This window comes from Myiozetetes cayanensis, unplaced genomic scaffold, assembly GCF_022539395.1.
Source record: "Myiozetetes cayanensis isolate MyiCay16 unplaced genomic scaffold, myiCay2020 scf13, whole genome shotgun sequence".
NCBI classification, from domain to species: Eukaryota; Metazoa; Chordata; class Aves; order Passeriformes; family Tyrannidae; genus Myiozetetes; species Myiozetetes cayanensis.
This window is the reverse complement of record NW_026086937.1, coordinates 19,997,984-20,021,722: the sequence shown is the minus strand read 5'-3', so window position 1 is coordinate 20,021,722 and position 23,739 is coordinate 19,997,984. Positions and strand designations below refer to the sequence as shown.

At 42.2% G+C, this 23,739-nt stretch overlaps 1 protein-coding gene across 3 annotated transcripts in view; it reads left to right on the top strand.

Annotated features, from left to right (window-relative positions):
• LOC126636387 (multiple epidermal growth factor-like domains protein 6) overlaps nt 1-4,875 on the top strand; it is a 192,771-nt gene extending 187,896 nt beyond the window's left edge. For all 3 annotated transcript variants that reach the window (XM_050308503.1, XM_050308502.1, XM_050308505.1), the window contains one exon: nt 80-4,875. In XM_050308503.1, the coding sequence (XP_050164460.1) occupies nt 80-159 (80 nt within the window). In that variant the 3' untranslated portion in view covers nt 160-4,875. The remainder of the gene's footprint in view (nt 1-79) is intronic.
• The last annotated feature ends 18,864 nt before the right edge of the window (nt 4,876-23,739 follow it).

The window sequence follows — 23,739 nt, the reverse complement described above, 5'->3', positions numbered from 1 at the left end:
GTGTAAATGGTATAATCTATATACTATTTCGGCATTATGTTATATAGACCTGAAACCATGTTTCTACTTAATTCTCTAGGTGGCCCTGCAAGGCTTCCTTTTTATGAAGAACAAACTCAAGAAAAAGGGAGTATTTTTCCAAGAGCTCTACAACAGTAACATTTGGACTAATAAATGAACTGTTTTATATGCACAGACGGTATTTGAATTTGGATATGAAAACAGTTATTCAATTCAGCTTGAATTGTACTGAAGTATTCACACTTCTTATGGAAGACTACAGAGGGCATTTAGTAGCTGGATCCTTTTAAAAAGTTGAATCTGTTTCATGTACTTATTTCTAGCCTCTTGCCCCTCCATTAATCTACTCTGGACATTCTTTCTGATATTAATATAATTTATCACTTGAAAGCTCCGACATGTTTTTAATCAGACCAGCTCCAAAGAGTATCAGGATAAGCAGCGTGTGGCATATCAATGTTCAGTGAGCCACACCACGTATCAGGGACTTTCTAAACCCTCCTGACAACCAACACCACGTTTAATGAGTGTTTCACGGATTATGAAGCTGGTACAGATCCACTGCAAAATCACACTGCACAGAAACTGGTGGGATTCACCACACTGACTCCTCTTTGAATAACACTGTGTGTTCCAGAGAAACACGCAGTCTAATTTTAAGCTTGCAGCTGAAGAAGAATCCACCCCAGTCCCCAAGAAGTTCTTAATGAATTTAGGAACATCTACTGCATTTCTAGTGTGGACTGACTGACTGGAAGGTCTCCGTCTGTATCTTGCTTATGTCCGAATCCATCTTCCAAAGAGCGTGGTGTCACCTGTCAGACTCTCCTGGCTTTCTGCATTCTCACATCGTGTCAGATGAGTTTCAGTGGTTTGTCGAGTCAAACTGTGCAGCAGATCTCCTCAAACAGTACCTGCTAACGCAGAAGAGGTTTTATTTTGGATGGAGAAAGCAGACAGTAAACGAGGATAGATGTTTAAGGATAATATCTCTGTGGGTTTTATGATTTTACTGCACAATTTTGTTTTTTATTAACTCATCTTAAAACAGTCCTGATACCATTCAACAACTGCTGTTGGTGATTTCATGGAACAAAGACATTATGGTGCTATTTTGTCTCTTTAGACAGGTTGTTCTTTGACACAGGACTATGTTGTTATAAAGAATTTATGTTCTATATTTTAACATCCTGAGTTAACCAGACTAAAAGATTTCAGAGTGCCTCTTTATACCTCTTTAGGTTAGAAGTTACAAAACTATGCAGTAACCACTCAAGCCTGACCATCAAAAGTGCACTTAGGAAAGGGCATCAGGACTGTGGGCTCAGCAGACATGGAAATATGGGCAGTCCCAGGTCTTGTTTTCACACTCCATTCACCCACCATAATGAGCTGCAAGACCAGATTTTTGTCTTAGAAGAGACAAAACTACAATAATTGATGGTAATTTATGATTTTTTAAGACGTTTGTTGTTGTGCTTGCATAAGTGATGAGTTGGCGAAGTAGGATCCAGTTGTTTGGATGAATGGGTGAGGTAACAATTTTACCCCACAGTTCACCTCAGGTCTGCAATGATTAACTGTCCAGGACAAAGCGAGTGGCACTTGCTCACCTGTGATTCAATTCAAACTGTGATCTGTTGGAAGCAATACTGGTTTGGAAGGTAATTTTTCAAGCTTTACGGAAATCTTATTCTTGTTGTCCGTCACTTCATAGGTATTGAAAGTAAAGATATTTGTGAATGTGTCAAAATTAATTAACCTACTCTGCTTTCAGCTAGAAAATCAGTGTAGTTGATGCTGATCCCTTGTCATATCTACTGTAGAGCTCTGTAAACGCTGATGGAAAGTTCATTCAGTGTAAATGTGGCAAAAATCTTGTTCCAAAACTAGTCAGAAGCATATGACTTTCAGCAGGGCTGTGACATTTTAAATGTTCTTTTGGAGATGTGAAGGCCTGGGTCTGATCCTACAATTATGTGCATTTGGGGCAATTTCACTGTACTAGAACTGATAAGGTAAATGAGACAGTGAGATATAATCTTAACAACTGCTGGAGAAGAACAGTTCAGGTTGAGCAGTTGACATATTTTGATCTTAACTATGTGTTTACTGCAGAACCAAATCACAATAGTAATGCAAGTGTCTCGTTGTACTCAAGATTTTGTGTAGAATCATCAGGAGAGTAAAGTTGTAGGAGACCTCTGAAGTTCCAGGGTTCCCTTCAAAGCCTGGTCAACTTCAGAGTTAAATGGGGTTGCTCAGAGATTCACCCAGCTGAGTTCTGAATATCTCCAAGGATGGAGATCCCACCACCACTATCCTAGTGAAGATTTCATGGTTGGTTTTTTTTTATTTTTCCTGCTTTCCAAACAGAATTTCCCAAGTGTCAGCTTTGGTCCACTGCTTTCTCATCCTTTCAATGTGGATCTCTGAGAAGTGTTTGGCTTTATCTCCTCCACAGCCCCCATGGGGTAGTTGACTAAACAGTGGTGCCTTCTCTTCTGAAGGCTGAGCAGAGCCTGTTCCCCTCAACCCAACTGCACCAGCCCCTCTTCCCTCGGTGACCCTCCACTGGCCCCATTCCAGGACATCCGACATTCCTGTTCAGGGACAGATGCCCAGAGACTGATGAGGTTACTCAGCACCTAATGCATAAAATCCTGACACTGCTGTCAAACAGCAAAATGTATCAAATGTACTGTTTTTTCTCTTATTTTTGTGTACTGACACGTGACTTGAGCAGCTAATCCAAAGGGAAAATTTCCTCAAGCCATGTTATTTACACCTGTGCACACTTGTTTACATTTTCCACAGTACCTTGATAATAGAATTGTAAATATGTAGTATAAGGAAATAAAGGATTTTTGTATTAAGTGTTTTAAAAGAATGTCACAATTTTAGGTACATGATGAAACACATATTTTAGGAGACGGATACTGAGCCTGTGCCAATGGATTAGAGGACCAGGTAGATCTGCTCGGGAAATATTTCAGTAAACCTTTTTTTAAATCAAAACCTGCCAATTCATACAAAACCATTCATATGCAATACTCTTTTTTATTCATTCCTCCATCAAAATACTTCTTAGCTTCTTTATGATATTGCCTTAGAGAAAGAAGTTCCCCTCAGTGCCATCAAACAGATCATTCCGATCTGGGGCTCAGTGTGACTTTCTGTTCCAAAACAAAGTATAGTCATTTAAAGGTAAAAATCAGAATTAAACATTTCAAAAAAGCTAAAACATCAATTTTGATTGGGATTGTTTGGAATGTCTTGGTTCTCTATTTCCGAAGGTTTTCACTTTTTTCACAAGGGAGGGAAAATGTTTACAGAATTTTGTTTTCTAGAAGAGCCGTAACTTTACATTATTAACTATTAATTAAGGATGTTTACTTATGATGTCATTATTATGTTTTGATTCTGCTTCCTACTACAGATTAACCCATTTATCTAATTCTTTACCTACAAAGTAGACTTTATTAGACAGCATGAACTTTTTTAATTAAAAAAAATACTAAATCAGCTCATCCATAGGTTGCTTTTCTGGCAAGTGATTGTAGCTACTACTAAATTAATATAACTCTGCTTATTTGCTTCATCAGGTTCCAGTGAAAGGTGTCAGGGTGATACTGTCTTGACCATAGCGCTGGGGCTTGTGGAAAATGAAAGCGAAAACTTCAGTGAAAATGGAGTTTATAGTTAAATTGATGTCCATCTTCCACTTTGTGAAGGCCTTTCTTGGCTCCCCATTTCCCGGGAGGCTGAAGTTAATTACTCTTTCTTGAAGAGTGTGCTCTGTGAATTCCTCTGCAACACACTTGCATGTGCAGATAACTCCTTTCAGAAGGACATTGGAATTATTTCAGCCATGCAGTTTCTGTGCCAAATCCCCCTCTCTTACCTTGTGTATTCCAGATAACTTCAGCTGGAGTGGAAATAAGTGGAGTGTAACTCAGTGTGTCCAGCAGGATCTTGCTCAATGCGAATTCGTGAAACCAGAACAACATGTTTCAAGTTAGACTTCACTAACACTATTCTCATAGGAAAACAATCAGAATTTTAAAAATTCCCCGCTTCCCCTGCCAAAAATTATTATTCTGCTTTTATCCTTTTTATGTTGAAGAACCATGGCTATTAAAGTTTGCCCAGATTCCTTACCAACCATATTATTTTGATTGGCTGCAGATTTCTGTTTGTGTAAGTAATAACCAGCATAGTGTCAGGAGTTGCCAACGGGACAAACATGGAAATAATACCTTTATGTCCTTCCCAGAAAAGGCAAAGACACATTTTGGAGCCCTTATGGCTTCATACTGTAGATCAAACAGTGACTCTGTTAGAATTGAAGTTCTTATCAGAGCAAAGTAAGCTTAAGAATAATCTTTGAGAGAACTGATAGACCAAGAAACCTCCATCCTCTCATCCTTGTGTTAATTTTACTACATTTAGGCTAGAAACCTTCTCACTCCCCAGTTCCTGAAGGACTTTTCCTGCAAGTTGACCTGTGGTTGAATGAGCAACTCCATGCATGAGCTGCAACTGTGCCCAGTAATTCTTTTGCAGGGTAAAAGCTTTAAATTCTGATACTATGTAAAGCAATTTTCCAGCAGTAGACATCAAATCTCAGACTTGTAGAGCATAAATTGTTCGTTCTGTTCTTTTTATTGCTTTTAATAAGCACTTGCATAGCAATGTATTATGTCTTTGTGAATTCGTAACCCCTCTTCAAGGAATATGTGGGATGTATCTCAGATCTGTACTGTACTTTCTGTTGTAGACATATCATAGTGAAGAGATGCTGATTTTTTATATATAAACATGTCATTAAAACTTGCTCTTGTTTTTCCTTTATTGACAGTCTTGAAGCAACAGGTTTGTGTTGTGGGTGAAACTTTATTCTGTTGAGCCAATACTCTCGGGCACATGATGTGACTCCTGGTGGTCCTGTGCAGGGCCAGGAGCTGGACTCAGTGATCCTTGTGTGTCCCCTCCAGCTCAGCACATTCTGTGATTCTGTAATTTGTGTTCAGAGCAAACAGACTTGAAATCACACCTGCTTTTAGAAGTTTGTATAGAATAAAAAATGGCCTGTGCACAAATGGGTTTATGTGTGATCCCTGACCAGAGCAACCTGGCCAGTGACTGAGACTGATAAGTAGAGGTTTCTGGCACTCAGGCTCCTGAGTATCAGAAATATTCAAAACACAGCATAAATCTTGCTGGAAGAGGATGGATGTGAAGTGCAACATTTCTGCAAGACTTGGGCATGAAGCACTTTGAAGGCTTTTGAAACCACACACCTGTGGGCTTCCATCAGCCTGCTTGGACACTTCCCAGAGCCTAATACTGCTGAACAAATAGCCTGGTTCACCTTCAGGGTATTGTCTTCTCACATTGGCAGGAGCTGAAGGAGCACATGTGCCTGTTTAATGCCAAATAATGCAGTAAGTGTGTGCTGGATAATTGGAAGTAGCATGCTAAATTGAATTCAAAATGTGTAACAAAGGGGGGACGGTATATCAAGCTGTCAGAGCAAAAGTGGACAGCTATGGCTTGGTAGCTTCTGGGAGAGCAGCTCTGCAGGCTTGGAATCCTTTTTAAATTTTTGGGCAAATGTTTTAAATTGAGCCTTGTAATACTGCTGGGTTCTGTCTTACATGATTTACTTCACTTTTCCTGCAGTTTTCAACAAGGAATAGAATAATTAAGTTCATTTGGTCTGTCATCTTTTTAACATATGTTCTAAAAATAATCCTTATAAGCCTTGCAACTTATTCAGTAATTTCTTTATTAGAAGCAATACTTAAACTATTCAAAGAAGCTGTTGATGTTATTGCACTAACCTTTCAGATTGCTATTAAGAGCTGATCAAAAAAGTAGGCATGGAATATTTAACCATAATATTCTCAACATATGCAGAGTTAGCACTGGTCTGTGTCTTAAACCTTTAAAAAGCCATGCCTCTGCAGCACTTAAATGCTCACAAATCATAGATCACTGACTGATTTGGGTTGGAAAGAAACTTAAATTTATCTTGTTCCACCCCTTGCCAGGGGCAGGGACACCTTCCACTAGACCAGGTTGATCAGAGCTCCATCCAGCCTGGCCTTGGACACTTCCAGGGATGGGGCAGCCACAGCTTCTCTGGGCAACCTGGGCCAGGGCCTGCCCACCCTCACAGGGAAGAAATTTTTCCCAGCCTCTAAGATATATGGCACCAGAGTAAGAGTGACCTTGTGACTGTATCCAGGGAGCAATGCTCCATGGGATGGTCCCTCAGCATCTCCAGAAGCTGTTGTACCAATCTGCAGCCAGCAGTTCTTATCTCTTATTTTAGTCAGCACTAGAAGTTCACAGGGTGCTAATAGAATACTCTGTATGCACACAATAAAAACAACTATCCAAAGCCCATGAATGATTTAAAAATGACTTAAAAGTTCTGTATGATAAGGCACTGCTTTGTTGATTCCTTCAAGCATGGTAGTTAAAAAAAATACAACTCAGTTGTGTTGTTTTATATATGAATAAAGATGTCAGCAACTAGTCATCTAACTGTCCGTGCCATTTGGCAGTATCTAGCTTCCTTTTCAGTAATAGCCCAATAAATCTTTATCTTTTAGTAAGCTGATGACAGCAAAACATCTTGAGAAGCTGCATGTGGTGCAGATATTATAGTTAATGTATAAATGCTTCATGCCATCGTCTACTGGGTGTTTTTTTTTCCTGTCCAGATGTAGTATCTTGGTTTGAGGCATGTGCTTTCTTCTCCCTCTGGTGATTCCAAGAGCCTAACGATAATTAAGCTGGTTAATTAGTTTAAGGTCTGTGATTTCTTGGGGTAAGAGAGTGAAGAGTTAGGCTTGCTGCTCCTCAGCGGTTGAATCATGGCTAATTAATTAATATATTAAGTGAAACCTACTAACCACAGTCATAGACCAAGGTCCATCTGACCAAAGGCTGCACAAAGGTATCAGGGTGATGATCCTGCCCTAAAACCACCACACTGGTCCCCAAGAGCTGAGTTTCTGTACTTTGAATCCATGTTTTCTTTCTACCTACAAGTCCTTCTTCGTTCATCCAGAAATGGGAAAGAAACCTCTTGTGAAATCCAGGGGTTGTCTCATCTCTGTCCCCTACTTTGGAGGTGGCCATGGTGATTTTTCAGTGTGGGAGCAGCGCTGTTAACTGAGTGTATGTTGGTTGGTTAAATGGAGCCACGTTTGGGGTGGAAATGCTCCATGTTCCCATCGATTCTGTCCTGTTTTTCCAGTTCTTATTAACAAGAAACCAGCCTGTCATTTCTTTGTTATTTTATAAGTCTTGGAGTACCATAAATTGCTTACAAAGTGACTTAATGAAAATTCTCTAATTTTCGCAGCTGGAGGCTTTTTTTTAACCAGAAATGGAGTTTTAAATGATTTATTTATCCTGTAAGACCCACATTAGGATTCCTTGCTGTACGTCACAGCAAAGAGTAGGATCGGTGCAAGCAGAGGCTGTGGGGTGATTCCTGCATTTCCATTTGCTTTTTCCCTTTCTCTGGCATTTCTGCTGTGGGAGCTGTTGTGGATCTTGGCCTTGCACTACCAGGCACAGGGGAGGTTGCTCTTAATTTAGCAGTAGGGGTATATATGAAGTACAAAACAGCAAGCACAATAGCATTGCATTAAATATGGTCTGTATTCCTGGGTAATGAGGGATGGGAATGCTGCAGGAACAGCCTCACAATGACCACTCTGGCCAGGGTAATTCTCTGCTCCAGCCTCTTCTGGAACCCTTCACCCTCTCAAAAATAAGAGGTTTGAACAGACAGCTTGAAGGGTTATTAAAACTGCTCACGGTCATATTTAGCCTGTTAAAATATTTTACAAGAACTAGTGAATTTGATCAGAAAATAGTTATTTTTGGCTGCCAATGTGGCAAAACCACTTAAAATACAAACTCAAGAACGTGTTGAAAGGAGCTGGTTTGCCAGCACAGCTATTGTTGTAGCTAAGTTTCCCCTCTGATCCAACAGGAATCCTCTCCTCAAGTTTTATTACTTAAAAAGTTAAGGTGAATGTCAAGCACCTGGAAAATCTTTACATCTTTGAAAAGAGTATTGGTGGGGGTTGCTGTGTTTTGGTTCCTTGTTGCAAACCTTTTTGCTGTGGAGTGTCAGCTGGAGATTTCCTGCCCTTGGGCAGTTTTGCAGATTAATTTGGTAGTTCAGTGTCACTGGTGTGATAACTTGGGGATAGCAAGATGTGTGATTTGGTGCATCAGTACTTTGAGTCCAGTTTTTTTACGCTATACTAAGTATAGCATCATGATGAATTTGCAGTGTATTTTGTCTTATTTCTGATTTCTAGCTTTAAAAAAAAAAAAAAAACCACAAACAAAAACAAAATCAAACAAGACCAAAAAAAAGACACCTTGACTTTTTTTGGGGGGTAGCTTTTTTTTTTGTTTAAATATGTAAAAAAAACCCAGTGCTGCTCCCAGGTGTGCAGCCCAACTACCACACAGTGTCCTCTAGAGAACCAGGGCTGCCTCCCCTGAGAAAAATCCAAAAAGCTGTGTAAGGTCTTGGGACAGAATGATTTCACTGCACATGGCAGCAGTAAAAATCCATTTTTATGCATATCTCAGCAAGGGCTTGTGCAAGCAGAAAGCAGCCCCTGAACACTTGAGGAGCTGGAAAAGGGGTGGATCCGCAGCCCTTGTTATCTCGAGTACATAATCCGTGCTCCAGCTCCCTGCTGCAGCCTCACGTGGTAAGTGTGTTCCAAGTCATGGGAGACGTGGAAAGCATCATGGTCCATAAGCAAATGTATTATTTGGAGTAGGCACGAAGGAGGATGTTGAAAACTGTGTTTCTTCCTGCCTCTGCTGCCAGCAAAACAAAAGCCCCACACAAGAGACTTTGAAGGTCCCCCTGGGAAAAATGCCATTACTGGCTCGACTGGGGTGCCTGGTCCAAATTGCCCTGAAGGAATCTCTGCCAGAAATACCTGTTAACAATAAGGACTTGTTAATGTTTCACAATTATTTTCCCAAGTATGTAATTGCTACACCAGTCCCCAGCACAAGAAGCTTTGGCAAATATTAAATGCACGATAACTGTGAAAAGCTCTGGTCTGTCTGAATCTGCCAAGACCAAGATACAGCTGCATCTGCAGGTCTGGTGAGGGCTCAGGGAAATGAGCTTGCAACTCAGCAGGGAGGGATTAATGGGGTGTGTTGGGCACACACTGGGGATCTGTTCTAAACCAGCACTAGGGAAGAGATGGTGGTCCATAATGAAAAGTTAGCTATGCCAGTGCCTTTTTATCACAGTATTGAAAATCTTACTTGTTTTATTTTCTATGATTTTGAATGTCTCATTTTTTAGACCCAAGGCTGACCCACTTCATTAGAGATGAAAAAAAAAAATCTCAGACTTGTGCTTTTCATGCCACTCCCCTGACATGGGGCACACCTGACATCACGTAGTGTCCCCCCCTGGTCTGTGTGCAGTCATGAAGAATAAAAACCTGAGGCTCTCTCAGTCCTGACTTCAGCTCTCCCAAAGAAAATCAACATGATTTCATCTTTTGTGGAAGCAAGTTAAGCAACAAACAAACTCCTTATGGCTGGCACATCCTAACTTTTCTGTTAGAGGCTGCACAAGGGAACGAAGGAGAGCTGTGTTGGTGGCCAGTCAGGAGGGATTGCTGGTAAGTGCCCCATCCTTCTGAAGCTGTTGCTTCATCACTGGCTTCAGATCAGAGACAAACTCATGATTTGTCAGAGCTGTGATCTTCCTGCCTCAAGGTGTATTTACAGAGCTCTTCACTGACTTTCCCTTGTGAATGTCAAGGCTGACCAGGCTGTGTACCTTTATCACCGAAGAGTGGTGGCTTCTCTGCCTGATATCAGGGCAACATTGAAGTTCATTTTGATAGTTTATCCTCCCCAAGTGAGGAAACTGCAGAGCTAGCCTGTCACCTTCTGTATTTCTGCCTCACTCTGCAGGATCTTAAAGACAAGGCTGTGCCTTGACGGACGTCAAAAAGGGACATTGGAGTTTGAAGTGGCACTGAGAGCCTGTCTTCATTCTTGAGCCCTGATACACCTTTTCACCTAGTAAATTTAGGTGCCTGCCTGAATCTCATCTGGTTGATAAAGTGTATGTGCGAGCTACTTGACAACACACCTTCCCAATTAGTGCCAGGCCGCTAAATGACATGGGTCCTGTGCAGTGGGTCACGGTGGTGGTGCAGCACTGCTGGATTCTCATGCCCTGTGACACCCCCTGCTTGCAAAAGATATTCATGGGCTGTGATGACACAGGCTGACTCGTTTTGCTCGGGTTTTCCGGAGGAATAGGTGGTTTCAAACCTGCTGAGAAACAGGGAGCTGGAGCTGGGGTCTCCTACGCCCTGGTAAGAGCTCTAGTCACTGAGTGATTTGATAAGGAAAACACTCCCTGTGGCTATATTCCCACAGGCTTATAAATACAGCTTGAAGGTTTGGGGTTTTTTTTAACTGGAAAGAACATATCGGTAATTTGCACGATTTTTCGGCCTCCAAAAATGTCTGAGCGACTCAGTAGGTGGCACCCTTTCTATTCCTTTTATTTTCCACCAAGTGTCAAAAATAAGTTGGAGCTGGAGCTTGTGTGTGTGCGCGTGTGAAAATGTTTGGTAAAAATGTAAATGCATATTTGTCTCCTTAATTGAATATAGTATATTGTGAAATCATTACTGTCAGGGCACACTTGGGTTTATACAAGCGCTTAAGTAAAGAAAATATATAAACCTAGATTGACTTGAACAATTTGAGTGTGATAGTGGACATCTGTGTTCAATAACGTTACTTTGGTAAGCGGTGTTTAATATTTCATGTCAAAGCAAGCGGAGTAATAGAACAGGGTATTTTCAGAATTCTTAGATTGCTGAAGTTTATGGCATGGCATAATATATAATCTGTCCTTTGTCAAGCTCACCAGAAAGAGCCCTACTGCAGCTGAAGACGTAAAGTGCTCTAATATATATGTTTCTAGACCTCTCCGTGCTTGAGGAATTAATCTTGGAAGGTGCTGAGTGCCCTGAAGTGCCAGTGAAGTCAGTGGGATTTGAAGTTTCTCTCAGCTCAGAGGACCAGGATCCTTACAGGGGCTAATTACCCTCCTCCAGTCCTGGCCAGGAAAGCCCTTCAGTGCTCCTTGACTTCTAGTGTGTGAGGAGTCCTCTTTAAACTGGCATTAGGAATGCTGCTGGGATAGTGTCCAGAGGTCCAGCTCATTCCTCCATCTTCTGATAAAATAAGAGCTGCTCCCCAGCCTCAGGAATTTAGAATTTCGAGGTGAAGAGCTGAAAAAGAGGGAGAAAGTTCCTTCCCCAGGGGCAGATCTGCCACCGAGGGCTGAGCCCAGAGTGCCCCAAAGCAGACCAGAGCCGTATCTGCTGGGTTTTGGGTGGTGGAGGAGGAAGCAAGGGATACCCCTGCACTCCAAGTGAAGTCCAGGCACAAGTACATCACCAGCTCGAGGACTTTGTTTGCCTTCAGAAAGTTCAAAGGAAGAGAAACATTTCTAAGTATCTTCCAAGTCTCTTATTAATGAGCAATTACACTGATGTTCTTGGATGGATTTGCACAGAGTAATTCATCTACAAACAAATCTTTCTTTTGTATTTCTCCTCCCCCCACCCCCAAAAAAAAAAAAAACAGTCTTTTGTATTTCATTTTTAGGTGAAATTCTGTAGTGGAAGTGGCCAAAAGAAACAATCTTTCCCAAGCCACATGCTGAATGTCTGTCTGGATAGTTTCATTTTAACTGCAGCTTGGGAAAAAAAAATGTAAACATGGTGTGAGTATCATTTTTAAGCTGAAACTGTTCTTCCCCCGTGTTCAAATAGCGTTATAAATGTTTGCTCAAAAGAGGCATATTTATTCATCTAGCCTCTGAGAGAACACTGTGTGCATAGGTAGTAATAAAAATGTATTAAGGACTGAGAGAGATTCCCCTGGTAAATGGCTTTTCTCTTGACCTCCTCTTAAGCATCTTAGCGGGGCTCTGCTGCTGCCTCTCTGAGGAAGTATGTTTGCACTGGGGAGGAAGAATTTTTAAAGTTGCAGAGTGTTACAAACAGTGAGCAAATAACTGTGGGGGGTTGAGGGTTTTTTTTTTTTTTACAGTGCTGGAAAAAAATTCCTGTGAAAAAGACATGGCATGCAGAGCAGTCACACATATTGAAAGTTGTTTCAAACATGCTACATAATTTCTTACAAGGAAGAGGATCCATGTAGCTGTTATTTCCTACTTTTTTTCTCACTAATTTCTCTAAAAATAACTTTTTTGTGTGTAACTGTTCACCACTCCTGTGTTTGATAGTGGAATCTAGCTGTAAGAGGGTTGTTTAGGCTGGAGAAAAGGAATCTCAGGGGGACCTTCTCACTCTCTACAACCTGTCTGACTGTAGGCTGTAGGTGGGTGATCTTTTTTCCCAGGTAACAAATGACAGGACAAGAGGAAACAGCCTAAAGTGGTGCCAGGGGAGGTTTGGGTTGCATATTAGGAGAGGTTTCTTCACTGAGGTGGTGTTCAGGCATTGGAACAGGCTTCCCAGGGAAATGATGGAGTCACCATCCCTGGAAGCGTTCAAAGAACACGTAAATGTGGTGCTTAGGGACATGGTTAGTGGCAGACTTGGCAGTGCTGGGTTTACAGTTGGACTCAATGGTTTTAGAGGGCTTTTCCAACCTTAATAATTCCATGATTCTGTGTATATTTAGATGTGGATCAGATACCCAACATCTGACCATGTGGCTTCTCTGGCACATGACATTATTGTCCCCTAATTACCAGCCCAAGGATTTGCATGTGCAAAAATGACTCCCAGTAACTCTTTTACATGAGGCCATGGGATTGCTTTTCCATGAATTTGGTTCACTCGAATGTTTGTGGGAAGCAAATGGAAAACAGGGGGGACTGTAGCAGAAAGAAATTCATCAGGCTGTATGAATAAGGGCAAGACTTGCCTGTTTTGCTCACCCAACTCTCTCTCCTATCCAATTAAATGTGCACTTGGCAGTCGTCAAGCTGAATGCCTCGACTCACCATAGAAGCTGGAGATGGAAAACACCTGCTCAGATCATCTTCTGTCCAGTGCAGAGCCATTTCCCTGCAGGACACACAGGTCATCCCTGAATTCTGCAGCTGACACGCAATATACAGCCTCAGCTGGCAACATCCTGTCCAGAGCTGCACTTCATAAATCAGGGCTAGGCCCAGGAAACCGGCAGGGAAGAGCAGTTACCAACAGCATATCTCCCCTCCCAATGGCTCTCTTACACCCCCAGGAATCAGTGGCATGTCAGAAATGATCCTGTTACTCCAACACTCCATAGTATCCCGATAGTGCCGTATCTTGCCAAGCAAGAACATAAGCAAACACTCAGGTCTTCACTGGGGACTTGAGCAATCGCCCTCCGTGGCCAACATTCCTCCCAGCTGTTTATGTGTCCACCATGGGGTCGTTGCTGCTGTTATCAATAGCTGATGTTATTGCTGCTGCAGCGCTGTGTCTTTTTATCATTGCTGGGTGGGAGGATGAGTTAAGCGATGAATCTGTGCATATTTGTCACGATGGGAGCCTCCAGATCGCCGTGTTTCTGTGGAAACCTGGCCCTGGTTTAGCTGAACTGGCCCCATCGTGGGTGCTGAGGGCTCAGGAAAGGAAAAAAAAAGCTGGCACTGAGCTCCACTTGGAAATCTGCTCCCAGATGTATGGATGTTTGTTTATTTTCACGTTTAAGAGATCTAGAAAACTGCACCAAGATGCGAAAGACCATGAAAAAAAGTAGTCTTTGCATGTTCTAATCCTCACTGATTGGCATAAAGTGAATATGTATTCTTTCCATAAAGTTTTGGGTAAGATTAAATTACAAGAGGCCTAAATGGAAAGATTTAAAAAAAAAAAAAAAAGAAAAAAGAAAAAAAAAGCCTATCTTAGCCAAGATCATTAGTTTAGAACATATATAGTGCCAAAACGATGCAAGTTGCACAATTTCACCACACGTTTCTTAACCCATTCTGGCTTGATCAAACTCAACAGAAGTTGATGACTCCAGTAGCCTGCGATGGACTTTACACTGGGCTGTGGCAGCTGATCCTACTCCTGGTTACGGCCTGTTGACCTCAGTGCAGGTAATACTGCACAATGTATGGTTATTTCTGCCTTACCTGGTGAAGCAGTGAGTATTTTGAGCACAGGTTCCTTAGGGACTAATCAGAAATTATGCACCCTGCCCTCTGTTAGACATGGGTTGGAAGCAAGTTCTGATGAAAGGTTGCTGCTTCATTTTCTAAAAGAGCCCTATATTATTGTGTGTGTCTTTCCAGGCTTTGAGATGAAGTTTTTCAAAGTGCTCTTGAGATGCCTCTAACATGTGGTGACACTTCCAGATCTTCATCAGTGCTGGAGAGTCTGTGCTGTAATGTCACTGGCACGCTGCAGGGACACCGGGGAAACGGCAGAAGTCTGGCTTACAGAGCGAAGATTAAATCCTATTGTCCACATTTTAACGAGGTTATCACAGCGGCCCTGGGAAAACTTCAGCCTTGTGGCTCTCTGAAGACTTTGAGGTATTGTTAATTAAATGACTGCTGTGTTTTTACCTCTCATAAAAAACTTTGCCTCCTGTAAAAGGCTTTTCAGCTCGACAACGCATGAGGCGGAAATCCTTGCCCAGTGTCTGCTTTGTGTTGCTCCTTGGGCTGTGCGAGCAACACAGCTCCAGTGCCAGCATCCCAACCCAGCTGTGCCTGGCTGGAAGGGTCCCATTTGGTCACGGGTGAGACAGTGCCCACAACCTTCTGGGTGACAAGATGGGCAGGGCATGAAAAGGTTCAGCTTGCCGTGAGTGAGGAGCAGCACAGCACCAGTATTGCCTCTCTTGCTCTTGGCATTGCAACAATGCATAGCTTTCTGTTGTCTCTGGAACCACTCAGGCCTGTAATGAATGGAGTACCGGTGATTGGAAACGGTCCTTTCAAGCGGATGTTTCCATTAATTTGTTTTTCCTCCTAAAACCTCGCGGTGCTTTTTTCAAGTGTCGGCAGAAGGGCTGAAGCATCTCTTGATCTTGCAGACTCTGTGTCCGTGTGGACCAGTCCAGGCACTGTGTGGAATTTTCAGCACAATATTCACTTGTTCTCCCAACTTCTCAGTGTTTTGATTATTTCATTTCGCTGGTGCTAAGGAGGGAAGGCATCCAAGGTCTACATTTTTAAAGGTGATCGCAGACAGTAATTCTGTTCACAAACTCGGGACTTACAGCTGATTTTCAGAAACGCTGAGGTCACCTTCTCCTCGGTGACTCCAGGCAAAGTTATGGGAGCTTGGTATCTCCAAAGAACTGAAAAAAAAAATAATGGCCATCCCTCTAAAATATCTGTTGAATGTTTAGAGTTGGTTAGGACGGGTCAATTAAAATTAAATTTTAGAAAATCATTTGTCAACACCAAAGCCCTGTGGAGGATCAGATGAACTTAGAACATCCCTTAAACTGTCTCCACTTCTTATTCTGTGATTTACCCAAATCCCAAGAATTTTGCTGTTTTAAAGAGCCCAGTGGTCAGGATAGCTCACACGTGTGAGAACTGGGATTACAACCTTCCGCTGAATGTGTCTGAGCAGAGGTTTGCTCTTGAATTTCCCACACCCAAAAGCCTAAATTCCAGGATATTAACAAGATAGAAACAGTTGTCAGGCATCTATCTTGTTCTCTTGGAGAGAAAAAGGAAAAAAAAAAAAAAAGAAGAAGAGAAAGGGAGAGAAAAAACCCTTGGCTTTATCCCAGTGTGGAAACCTTTTCCCATCTCAATTTAGCTGAAAAAAGAGCCAAGACTAACAGCCAATCCTTAGTAACATAGGGACCCCATTCAGCAAGCTGTTTAATCCCATACTTAAGTGTACCTATGGAAATGGGTTATGTTCAAACTTGCATGTTTTGCTGGATTTGGATGGATTTAGATGGAAACTTGAAGATCTAGAGAAGCAAGTCTGTATTAGGGTGGTTGGTAAGACACTGGAACAGGTTGCCCAGAGAAGCTGTGGTTGCCCTGGAAATGTCCAAGGCCAGGTTGGACAGGGCTTGGAGAAACTTGGTCTAGTGGAAGGTGTCCCTGCCCGTGGCAGGGAGTTGGAAGGAGATGGTCTTTAAAGGACACCCTCCAAATCAAATCATTCCAGGATTCTATGACAAAAGAGGGATATCCTGAATCTGATTTACTTTTGCATCAGTGCAGTAAAGAAGTCCCACATTTCCATGATCCCAGACATGCCATAGATGCATTTTGATGAGCTCAAACCGTGGGGTTGGCTGGGACCTCGGGAGGTCACTTAGCCAAGCTACTGCACTGAGGCCAAGAGCATCTCTGACGTGTGTTTGCCCGTGCAGTTATTGCAAAGCTCCCCTCGAGGGACTCACTGACTTCACTCTTTTCTTTTCGTGCTTCACAACCTCTGCAGTCGGGCAGTGTTGCCTCACACCCAGCCCACACCACCTCTGCTGCAAACCCCACAGGACACACAGTTATTCACTGCCCTTTTCACAACCTCCCTGGAGCTGTGCCCCTCTCCTATCCCATGCGCTGCTCAGCTCCTGTGGATCACCCTCACAGCTACGAGGGTGACCCTGAGCTCCTTCCCTCAGGTCATTTTTCTAGGCTTTGTCAGACTGTGTTGAACGGGGGCTCTCTCGAAATCCTCCCCAAATCCCCCCAGGTCCCATGTGAGGAGGTGCTGGAGGGCCTGTAAATCCCGGTGGCCCCGTGGGGTGACCCCGTTATCTGTGGGTTCTCACGCTGATACAATGGCATCATTGTTCATAAAAGAAATATGCTGGCATTCAGGCATGACTCTGCCCCACAGGATCATAGAGTGATTTAATATTTTAAACTAGAAACATGGCTTTTAACGGTTTCTGCAGGGTGCAAGGGGACTTACAGGATAGCACTGTATTAGTCACTACCATGGGCCACCTTCTGAATATTATAAACCTTAATTTACTTTTTTTATAATCTGAATGGACTTTTTAAGTATATCTAAGGGAATTGGAGTGAGGAGAAACATTGCTTAATTCAGCCATTGCATACTTAAAGCCAGATTGGAAACATGGAAACCATATGTGAGCTTTTAGCTAATAAAATAAAATGCCAAAATGTGGCGGCTGAAGCTATTGCACCCAAAATATAATTGCACATATGCTCATTTACTCACTTATAATCAAAACATTAAAAATAAAAAAAAAAAAAAATCTTTGATACTCAGACTAGGTGTAACTGTTGGACTAAGTTATTTTACAAAATTATTTTACATGGAAAGAATGTGCACGGGTTTTTCTAATGGCAATATGAAAAGCAAACTGTATAAATACAGCCACACACAGCACCAATTGATAATGTTTCACCTGAACACAAAAAAGTCCTCGAAATCCTTTAGCAAGCCAAATTTATATTCATTTTACTATAAAGTAATCTTACTTTTAGATGGCTCTAGACTACATATTAATGGTAAATGTGCTTTTTGTGCTGAGTGTTGGTTTTCTTAGCAGCACATTCATTTTTTTATTACTAAGAGTCCTAAAGAGATATTTAGCCCTGCTAAAGGTGCCAGAACTGAAATCATCTCTTTACTTAAACACTTCATCCCTCATGTCCTGACTGTCTCTAAAACATTAGTTTTAGCTGTTTTTTACTTTCTCTTCAATCCAAGTTTTACTGTCCCAGAACTGATTGGAAGCCTCATGTAGATGTTTGAAATGAGCTGCTTAAAAATCAGTCAGAGAAGACCGTGTTCCTCGTGCAGAGGTTAAGGACCATACAGTCCTTTTCCTCCTCCTCTTTTTCCCTGTGATATCAGTTGCATGAATCCAAGGAATCTCAGCTCAGCCTGGGCAGCTGAAAAGGGTTTTGCAGCTCGTGGTCCCTCGGGAGGTGTTTGCTGGAGCCACGCAGGAACGGGCAGAGAACATCGATGGCATCAATCTTGAGCGCCGAGGTCTAGCGCAAGGCTGAACCACTGATGGGGCCACAATAAATCTGCTTTTTCTGTGGATTACCTGTCAAGAGTGGGGAGCAAGAGGAGCAGCGTTGCTCTCTCTGACCGATAGACTGCACTAAGCTTTGTCTGAGGGTAAACCTCATCCCAACGCGTAACGAGATGTGTTGTCTGGCTGGAAACAACGGGAGTAGCTCTCTTACTTTGAAAGCAGTGACCTTCCTGGTGCTGCCCTCTCCAGGGGCAGCCCCCACGTCTGGCCCAAAAAAGCCAACTCAAAGTTCCTAGAAAATTAGCCAAAGTGACTGAAAAACGTGTGACGCGCAGGAGGAATCCGATTTTTCAATCTCCAGCACTTTATTTTTTTAGAAACTCGAGAGAAGGGGGTAAAAATTATAATGTGCCTTCCAAAAGGATGAGAGAGGAAAATTAATTAGTAGGGAAGCAATTGGATGGGAACGTGGGTTAAGTGCCTGGCTCTGCCACTGGCTTCTTTCGCAAGCATGGCCAACATCCATAATTCTTCCTCTCCCCAACCTCCACGTCCCTCCTGCCCCCGTCCTCCATCTGTACAACAGCTCCCATCTGTAAAGTGTTTCCATTGTTTGTCTCAAGAGCTTGATGGCTTTTGACTATGTGCAGCGCGTTGCACAATGGCCTCTGGATGCGATTTTATAAACAGCAAATATAAATAGAAGACTTTTAGGGAGACTAATAAAAAAAAAAACTTTAGGAATAATCTGTTTAAAGCGAATTTGAAAGTGAAAAGCTGACATGCAGATGCAGTGCTGGGATATCTTTAGGACGGGCTAGCCAAGGAATTGGCCCTTGTTTATTTTCTTATGTGATAAGTTAGATAGCGAAAATGTTTTCATATTTTTTTTTTTGAAATCATAAAATCAGATGGAGCAGCCAAAGGAATGAGTGAAGTCAGATCAAAGATGATAAATTGCGTCTGATGAGATGAAGACTTTACCTATTTCAAATACCCAAGTGGAAGTCTCATTTTATAGAAAATTCTTTCTTAAAAAAAAAAAAAAAGAGAGAGAGAGAGAGAGAGGAAGAAAAAAAACACAAGAGAAATGAAAAGAAAAACATGCCATAGCCAATAAGTTGTGAAAAACTCTGGAGACTGGCACTTTCAAATGCTTGGCAGGTTATTAAGCCAATTTTTATTTAGTCCACTATAACTGTTGGAGGGTCTGTGATTCCCAACTGTTTCACATCAGAGAATGAAAACAACTATAGCCCAGCCAAGACCACATTGGTGACTGCCAGCCCCTTTATGTGCCAAACATGAAAGCAACAAGTCCAGATGCTTTGATCCCAGCATTTTTGGATTTAGCCCAGAATGTTTTTAACTCATGTTAGGACAACATACATTATAACTGGAAATCAATCAATAGCACTGTGACCTTCAAACGCAGTAAATGTTTGGAGTTAGTTTCTGAGCGTGTAATCTAAATTGGGGATTGGAAGTTGGAAGCAATCCTAACCTAACAGAAAAAAAAAAAAAAAGACTATAGTTTTAAAATCTGGAGTTGCAAGGAAGCAACAAATGAAGGTTTAATTGTCTAGGAAAAGAGTATGAGGCATTAGAGATGCATCTGATGTGGAGGGAGGGCTGGAACAGCCCAAGGAGCAGGGCAGTCAAGCCATCCACCCCAGCACGATGGAGAAACAATAAATGGGACGATATGGGAGAAATACATATGGACCAGCCCTTGCCCACTCTGGGCTGGGAACCATGAGGCTGTTTCAGAGGTGAAACCACCCCTGCATTGGTGCCACAGCGAATGGCCACAAAGGCCTCCTCTCAGTCATGGGTGGGAGCACACTGGCATCTCCCAAAAACGTGGTTGGTCTTCCCTCCACGCTGCAGGTCTGCAGGACAGGGTGGCAGCAAGGATGAGGAGAAGCCCCCGGAGAACAGGAAATGCACCCATGGAAAATCCATCCCTGGAAGGTTTATGCCCAGTATTTGAATCCTGGGAACTTCCCATGAGAAATGAGTGACAACATGAGTGACATCCCATGCTAAGGGACTCCTTCGGCAAAGTTTGTAGGAACTGGAAAAAAAAAAAAAAGAAAAAGAACAAATTTATTGCAAATATAGCTGTGCTATAAGTTTTATATAAAACCACCATGATCCCTTTAACCTTTACACTGCTGCTACATCAGTGGAGCAACACCTGATGTGCACCAATTTAAATCAGATCGAGGTTCTGACATCTGCAGGGGAGAAGTGGCTTCAAAAGGTAATTAAAATAATTTAATCTCTTTTTCTTTTTTTCTTCTGCAATATGATTTAATTGTATTGCCACTAAATACCAGTCTAGACAAGGTCTTGTTAAAAGCTTTAAAATCCCTGAGTAGTTTTACCTATTAGTGATGGTGAGTAGCTGTTGGCATGTGGACCAAGCTCACACAAAGCTCTCTTACAGCAATGTTCCTAAAGCTACAAACCCTATCACAAGGAATAAAAATAAACCTTAAAATTTGAAAAAAAAAAAAACCAGCTAAAAAAGCAACTTATTTTTAGCAAATATGAAATCTGTAATAATGTAGATTACAAATTAGCAAATGGCTGTGTTAATGCAATACCAACCCAGTGCCCAGCCTGGTCATCACCTGCAGTTGTGGGGACACAGGGATAGCGGTGATGGCAAAAAGGTGCCCCCCCACACCTCCTTGAGGTGGTGTAATGCAGGGAAGGGAGGCAGCCAGGTCATTGGGAAACCATTGGGAGAGGAGACATCACCTGGCTGGTGGGAAAACCTCTGCTTTAGTGAGCACAGTGTGCAGGAGCAGGGCTGGGAAGGCCTGAACTCCCCACAGCAGTTACACCCTGCACCCTTTGCATTGCTTCTCCTTTTCCAGGGCACCCTATTCTTAGTGGCCCATTTTTAAGAAAAGGGTAGATGCTTCAAGTGTCACAGGGGATCTAAAACTGTTTTCATGAGCCCCCAGCCCTACACTGCCAGAAAAAGTGCTTTATGTCAATACTCAGGGAAAACAACACCGTGGTAGATAATTGCTGTCGTTTGTCAGTCTGAGCTGATGACTTTCCCGTTTCATTTCCTCCTGTGTAATGTTATAGGGGACATATATGAGATATTCAGCGAGGACTGAAGCAGGGAAGTCTGCAGGAGTGTTTAGTGGGAGGTCAGGAATTTTTAAGAGGTATTATTACAAGGCGGTGTGGTTTGGGTCATGTTTCTTGTAGACATCTTGTCAGGAAACTTTTTGAATAATAAATTATAATCTCTTTATATATCGTACAAGCTTATTAAACTTAATCTTTAAACATAAAACTGAATTTTGAAAATATCGTCAGACAAGCCCAGAATCTAAACAAACAAAAAAAAGCATGAAAAGGGAGAGAAATAAAACATGTGCTGGCCAGAGTTTTAGAGACAGTAGCCACAGCACAGCAGATTTTAATTAGCAGCTACCTGCAGTGGCAGTGGCCTGGGATGAAATGTTTTGATGTGTGTAAATGTTTCTATAAAACAGCTGAAGCTTTCTTAGATCCTGTATCATTTTTTTCCTGAGCATTGTGGTTTTCCAGCGTGGACATTTCACAGACTGCGATCTCAGGAAGATCTGAAGTCTTTGCTTTCTGTCTCTGTTTCTCCAGTAGTAAATGGAGGATACTTATATTTATTTACTATGAAAGGCTCTTAGTTCTTGCAAAAACCCAGTATTTAATGACTGGGTAGAACTAGCAGTTGTGGCAGCAATAGTTGAAGGGACAATCTTACCATAAATCCTGCCAACACTTGGACTTGAAGAATAACTCCATATATAGTGATGCAGAATTCCTATTTGAAATATATCTGCTGTGCCATCTTTTGTTAAAAATATTCTTGAGTCTAACCAGCACACATCTTTTTCAGAAATGTGAAGTAAATAATTTATATTCCTTCTCCCAGACCCCTCCAGTAAATGGCTGTGCACTGCTGAGTCTGACTTACCTAAGGCACTTCACAAACTGGATCCTTGAAGGTGCTTGGTGACCCAGTCTCCAGTTCTCCTGGGATTTCCTCATGCCAGTATCTCAGCTCTGGCTTGCACATGGGGCTCTTTGCCTTATCATCACCCCTTCCCTTCCAGATGTGCCAAGACCGCACAAAATCATTACAAGAAGCAGTGGTGGAGTCATTGACATCACTTCATGTCCCAGAAAGATGTGGGATGATAAGGGGGTCCTGAGGAGCTTTTGGAGAAGGAAGGAGATGTCCAGCCCCATGCCCTTGTTCATCCATAGGGACTGACTTCATGGCACAGAAAGAAATGGAAAGGCAGGACTGATCCAGCCTCCAAGTCAGGACTTCATGGTAAGAGCTGATAATGTCTGATAAAGTTGGGAGAAAGTCCGTCTTCCTGAGCACAGCCTGATTTATATGATTTATACAGGGTGAGGTGTGCCTGCTGTCCTCTACATAAATCCTGCTCCAAGTCAGGCAGGTGGCTCCTGCTTCTGCTTAATGGAATGCCTGTGAATTTTTGGGATATCCCTTAATTCATGAGCACTCTTGATCTAAACGGGAGAGACAATATATGTAAACGTGTCCCACTTTCTGCACCCATAGTGCTCATTCTTGGGCCCATGCTTCTGCCTTGAATTTCCTGCAGCCCAAAATGAAGGATCTTGTGTGTCACAGCCTATACCTCCACCTACATCCCCGTGGAGGTCACCCCATAATACCACATTGTCCTTTAGGGACCTGCCCTTCAAGTGGATGCAGAGGACACATCATATCCTGTCCTGATTACACCCTACACAGTCCAGCCTGGCCCTGTGTTGGCAGCTGGCACCAGGTGAGGAGATAATATTTACAGAGATATAAATCAGGGAACCACTTTCCAATGTAAATAGTACCAAAAGGATTTGACCCTCAGTACTAATTTCCTTTCTTAATCCGTAGCCTAATGGAGTGTTCTTGTAAAATGCAACTTTTCCTCCAAGGTGCTTTTACCCAAAGCTTGATGGAATGACTGGTTGTGAATCACCAGCCTCGGAGTAAGGATAAATGTGATTCAGGTAATTAAGTTGTAGGCACTGTTACATGTTAGAGATAGCCACAGATTTTTATTATCTGTCGTGTCAGGTGTAACTGGTGGCTATTAGTGTCTTGTCAGATCTGAAGATACACAGAGCTATTTAATGGGAAATCTGATCTTACCTGGGGGCATCTTGTCTCCGCAGTCAAGATCACTTTTCTTCTCTGTCCCAGGGAATACTTGTATTCATCAGTACCACAGCAGCTCTTGATCAAAAAACAACCTTCAGTGGTCATGAGGAGGGTTAGAAGGCCTAGGATGGACAGGAAACATGGACAGAATCACAGAATCATTTAGGTTGGAAAAGACCTGTAAGATCATCACATCCAGCCTTTGACCATACACCACTCTGTCAACTAGAACAGGACAGGATTGTCTGTGGGGTATCAAGGAGCTGGATGTTTATTCTCTGCATTGCTAACAACCTTTGTCTGAATTTCTGTCCATTTCTGCCTAATTTTGGAAATTCTTTAAGATAAGAAGAATTACACTACATCACTATATTTGTACTGAGATGACCATATTGCCCTTGGTCTTATTTTTGGATCTGTTGGTCTTCCTATAACACAAATAACAACTACAGAATACTACCAGACACTGGGGATCCTTTAAAAATTTT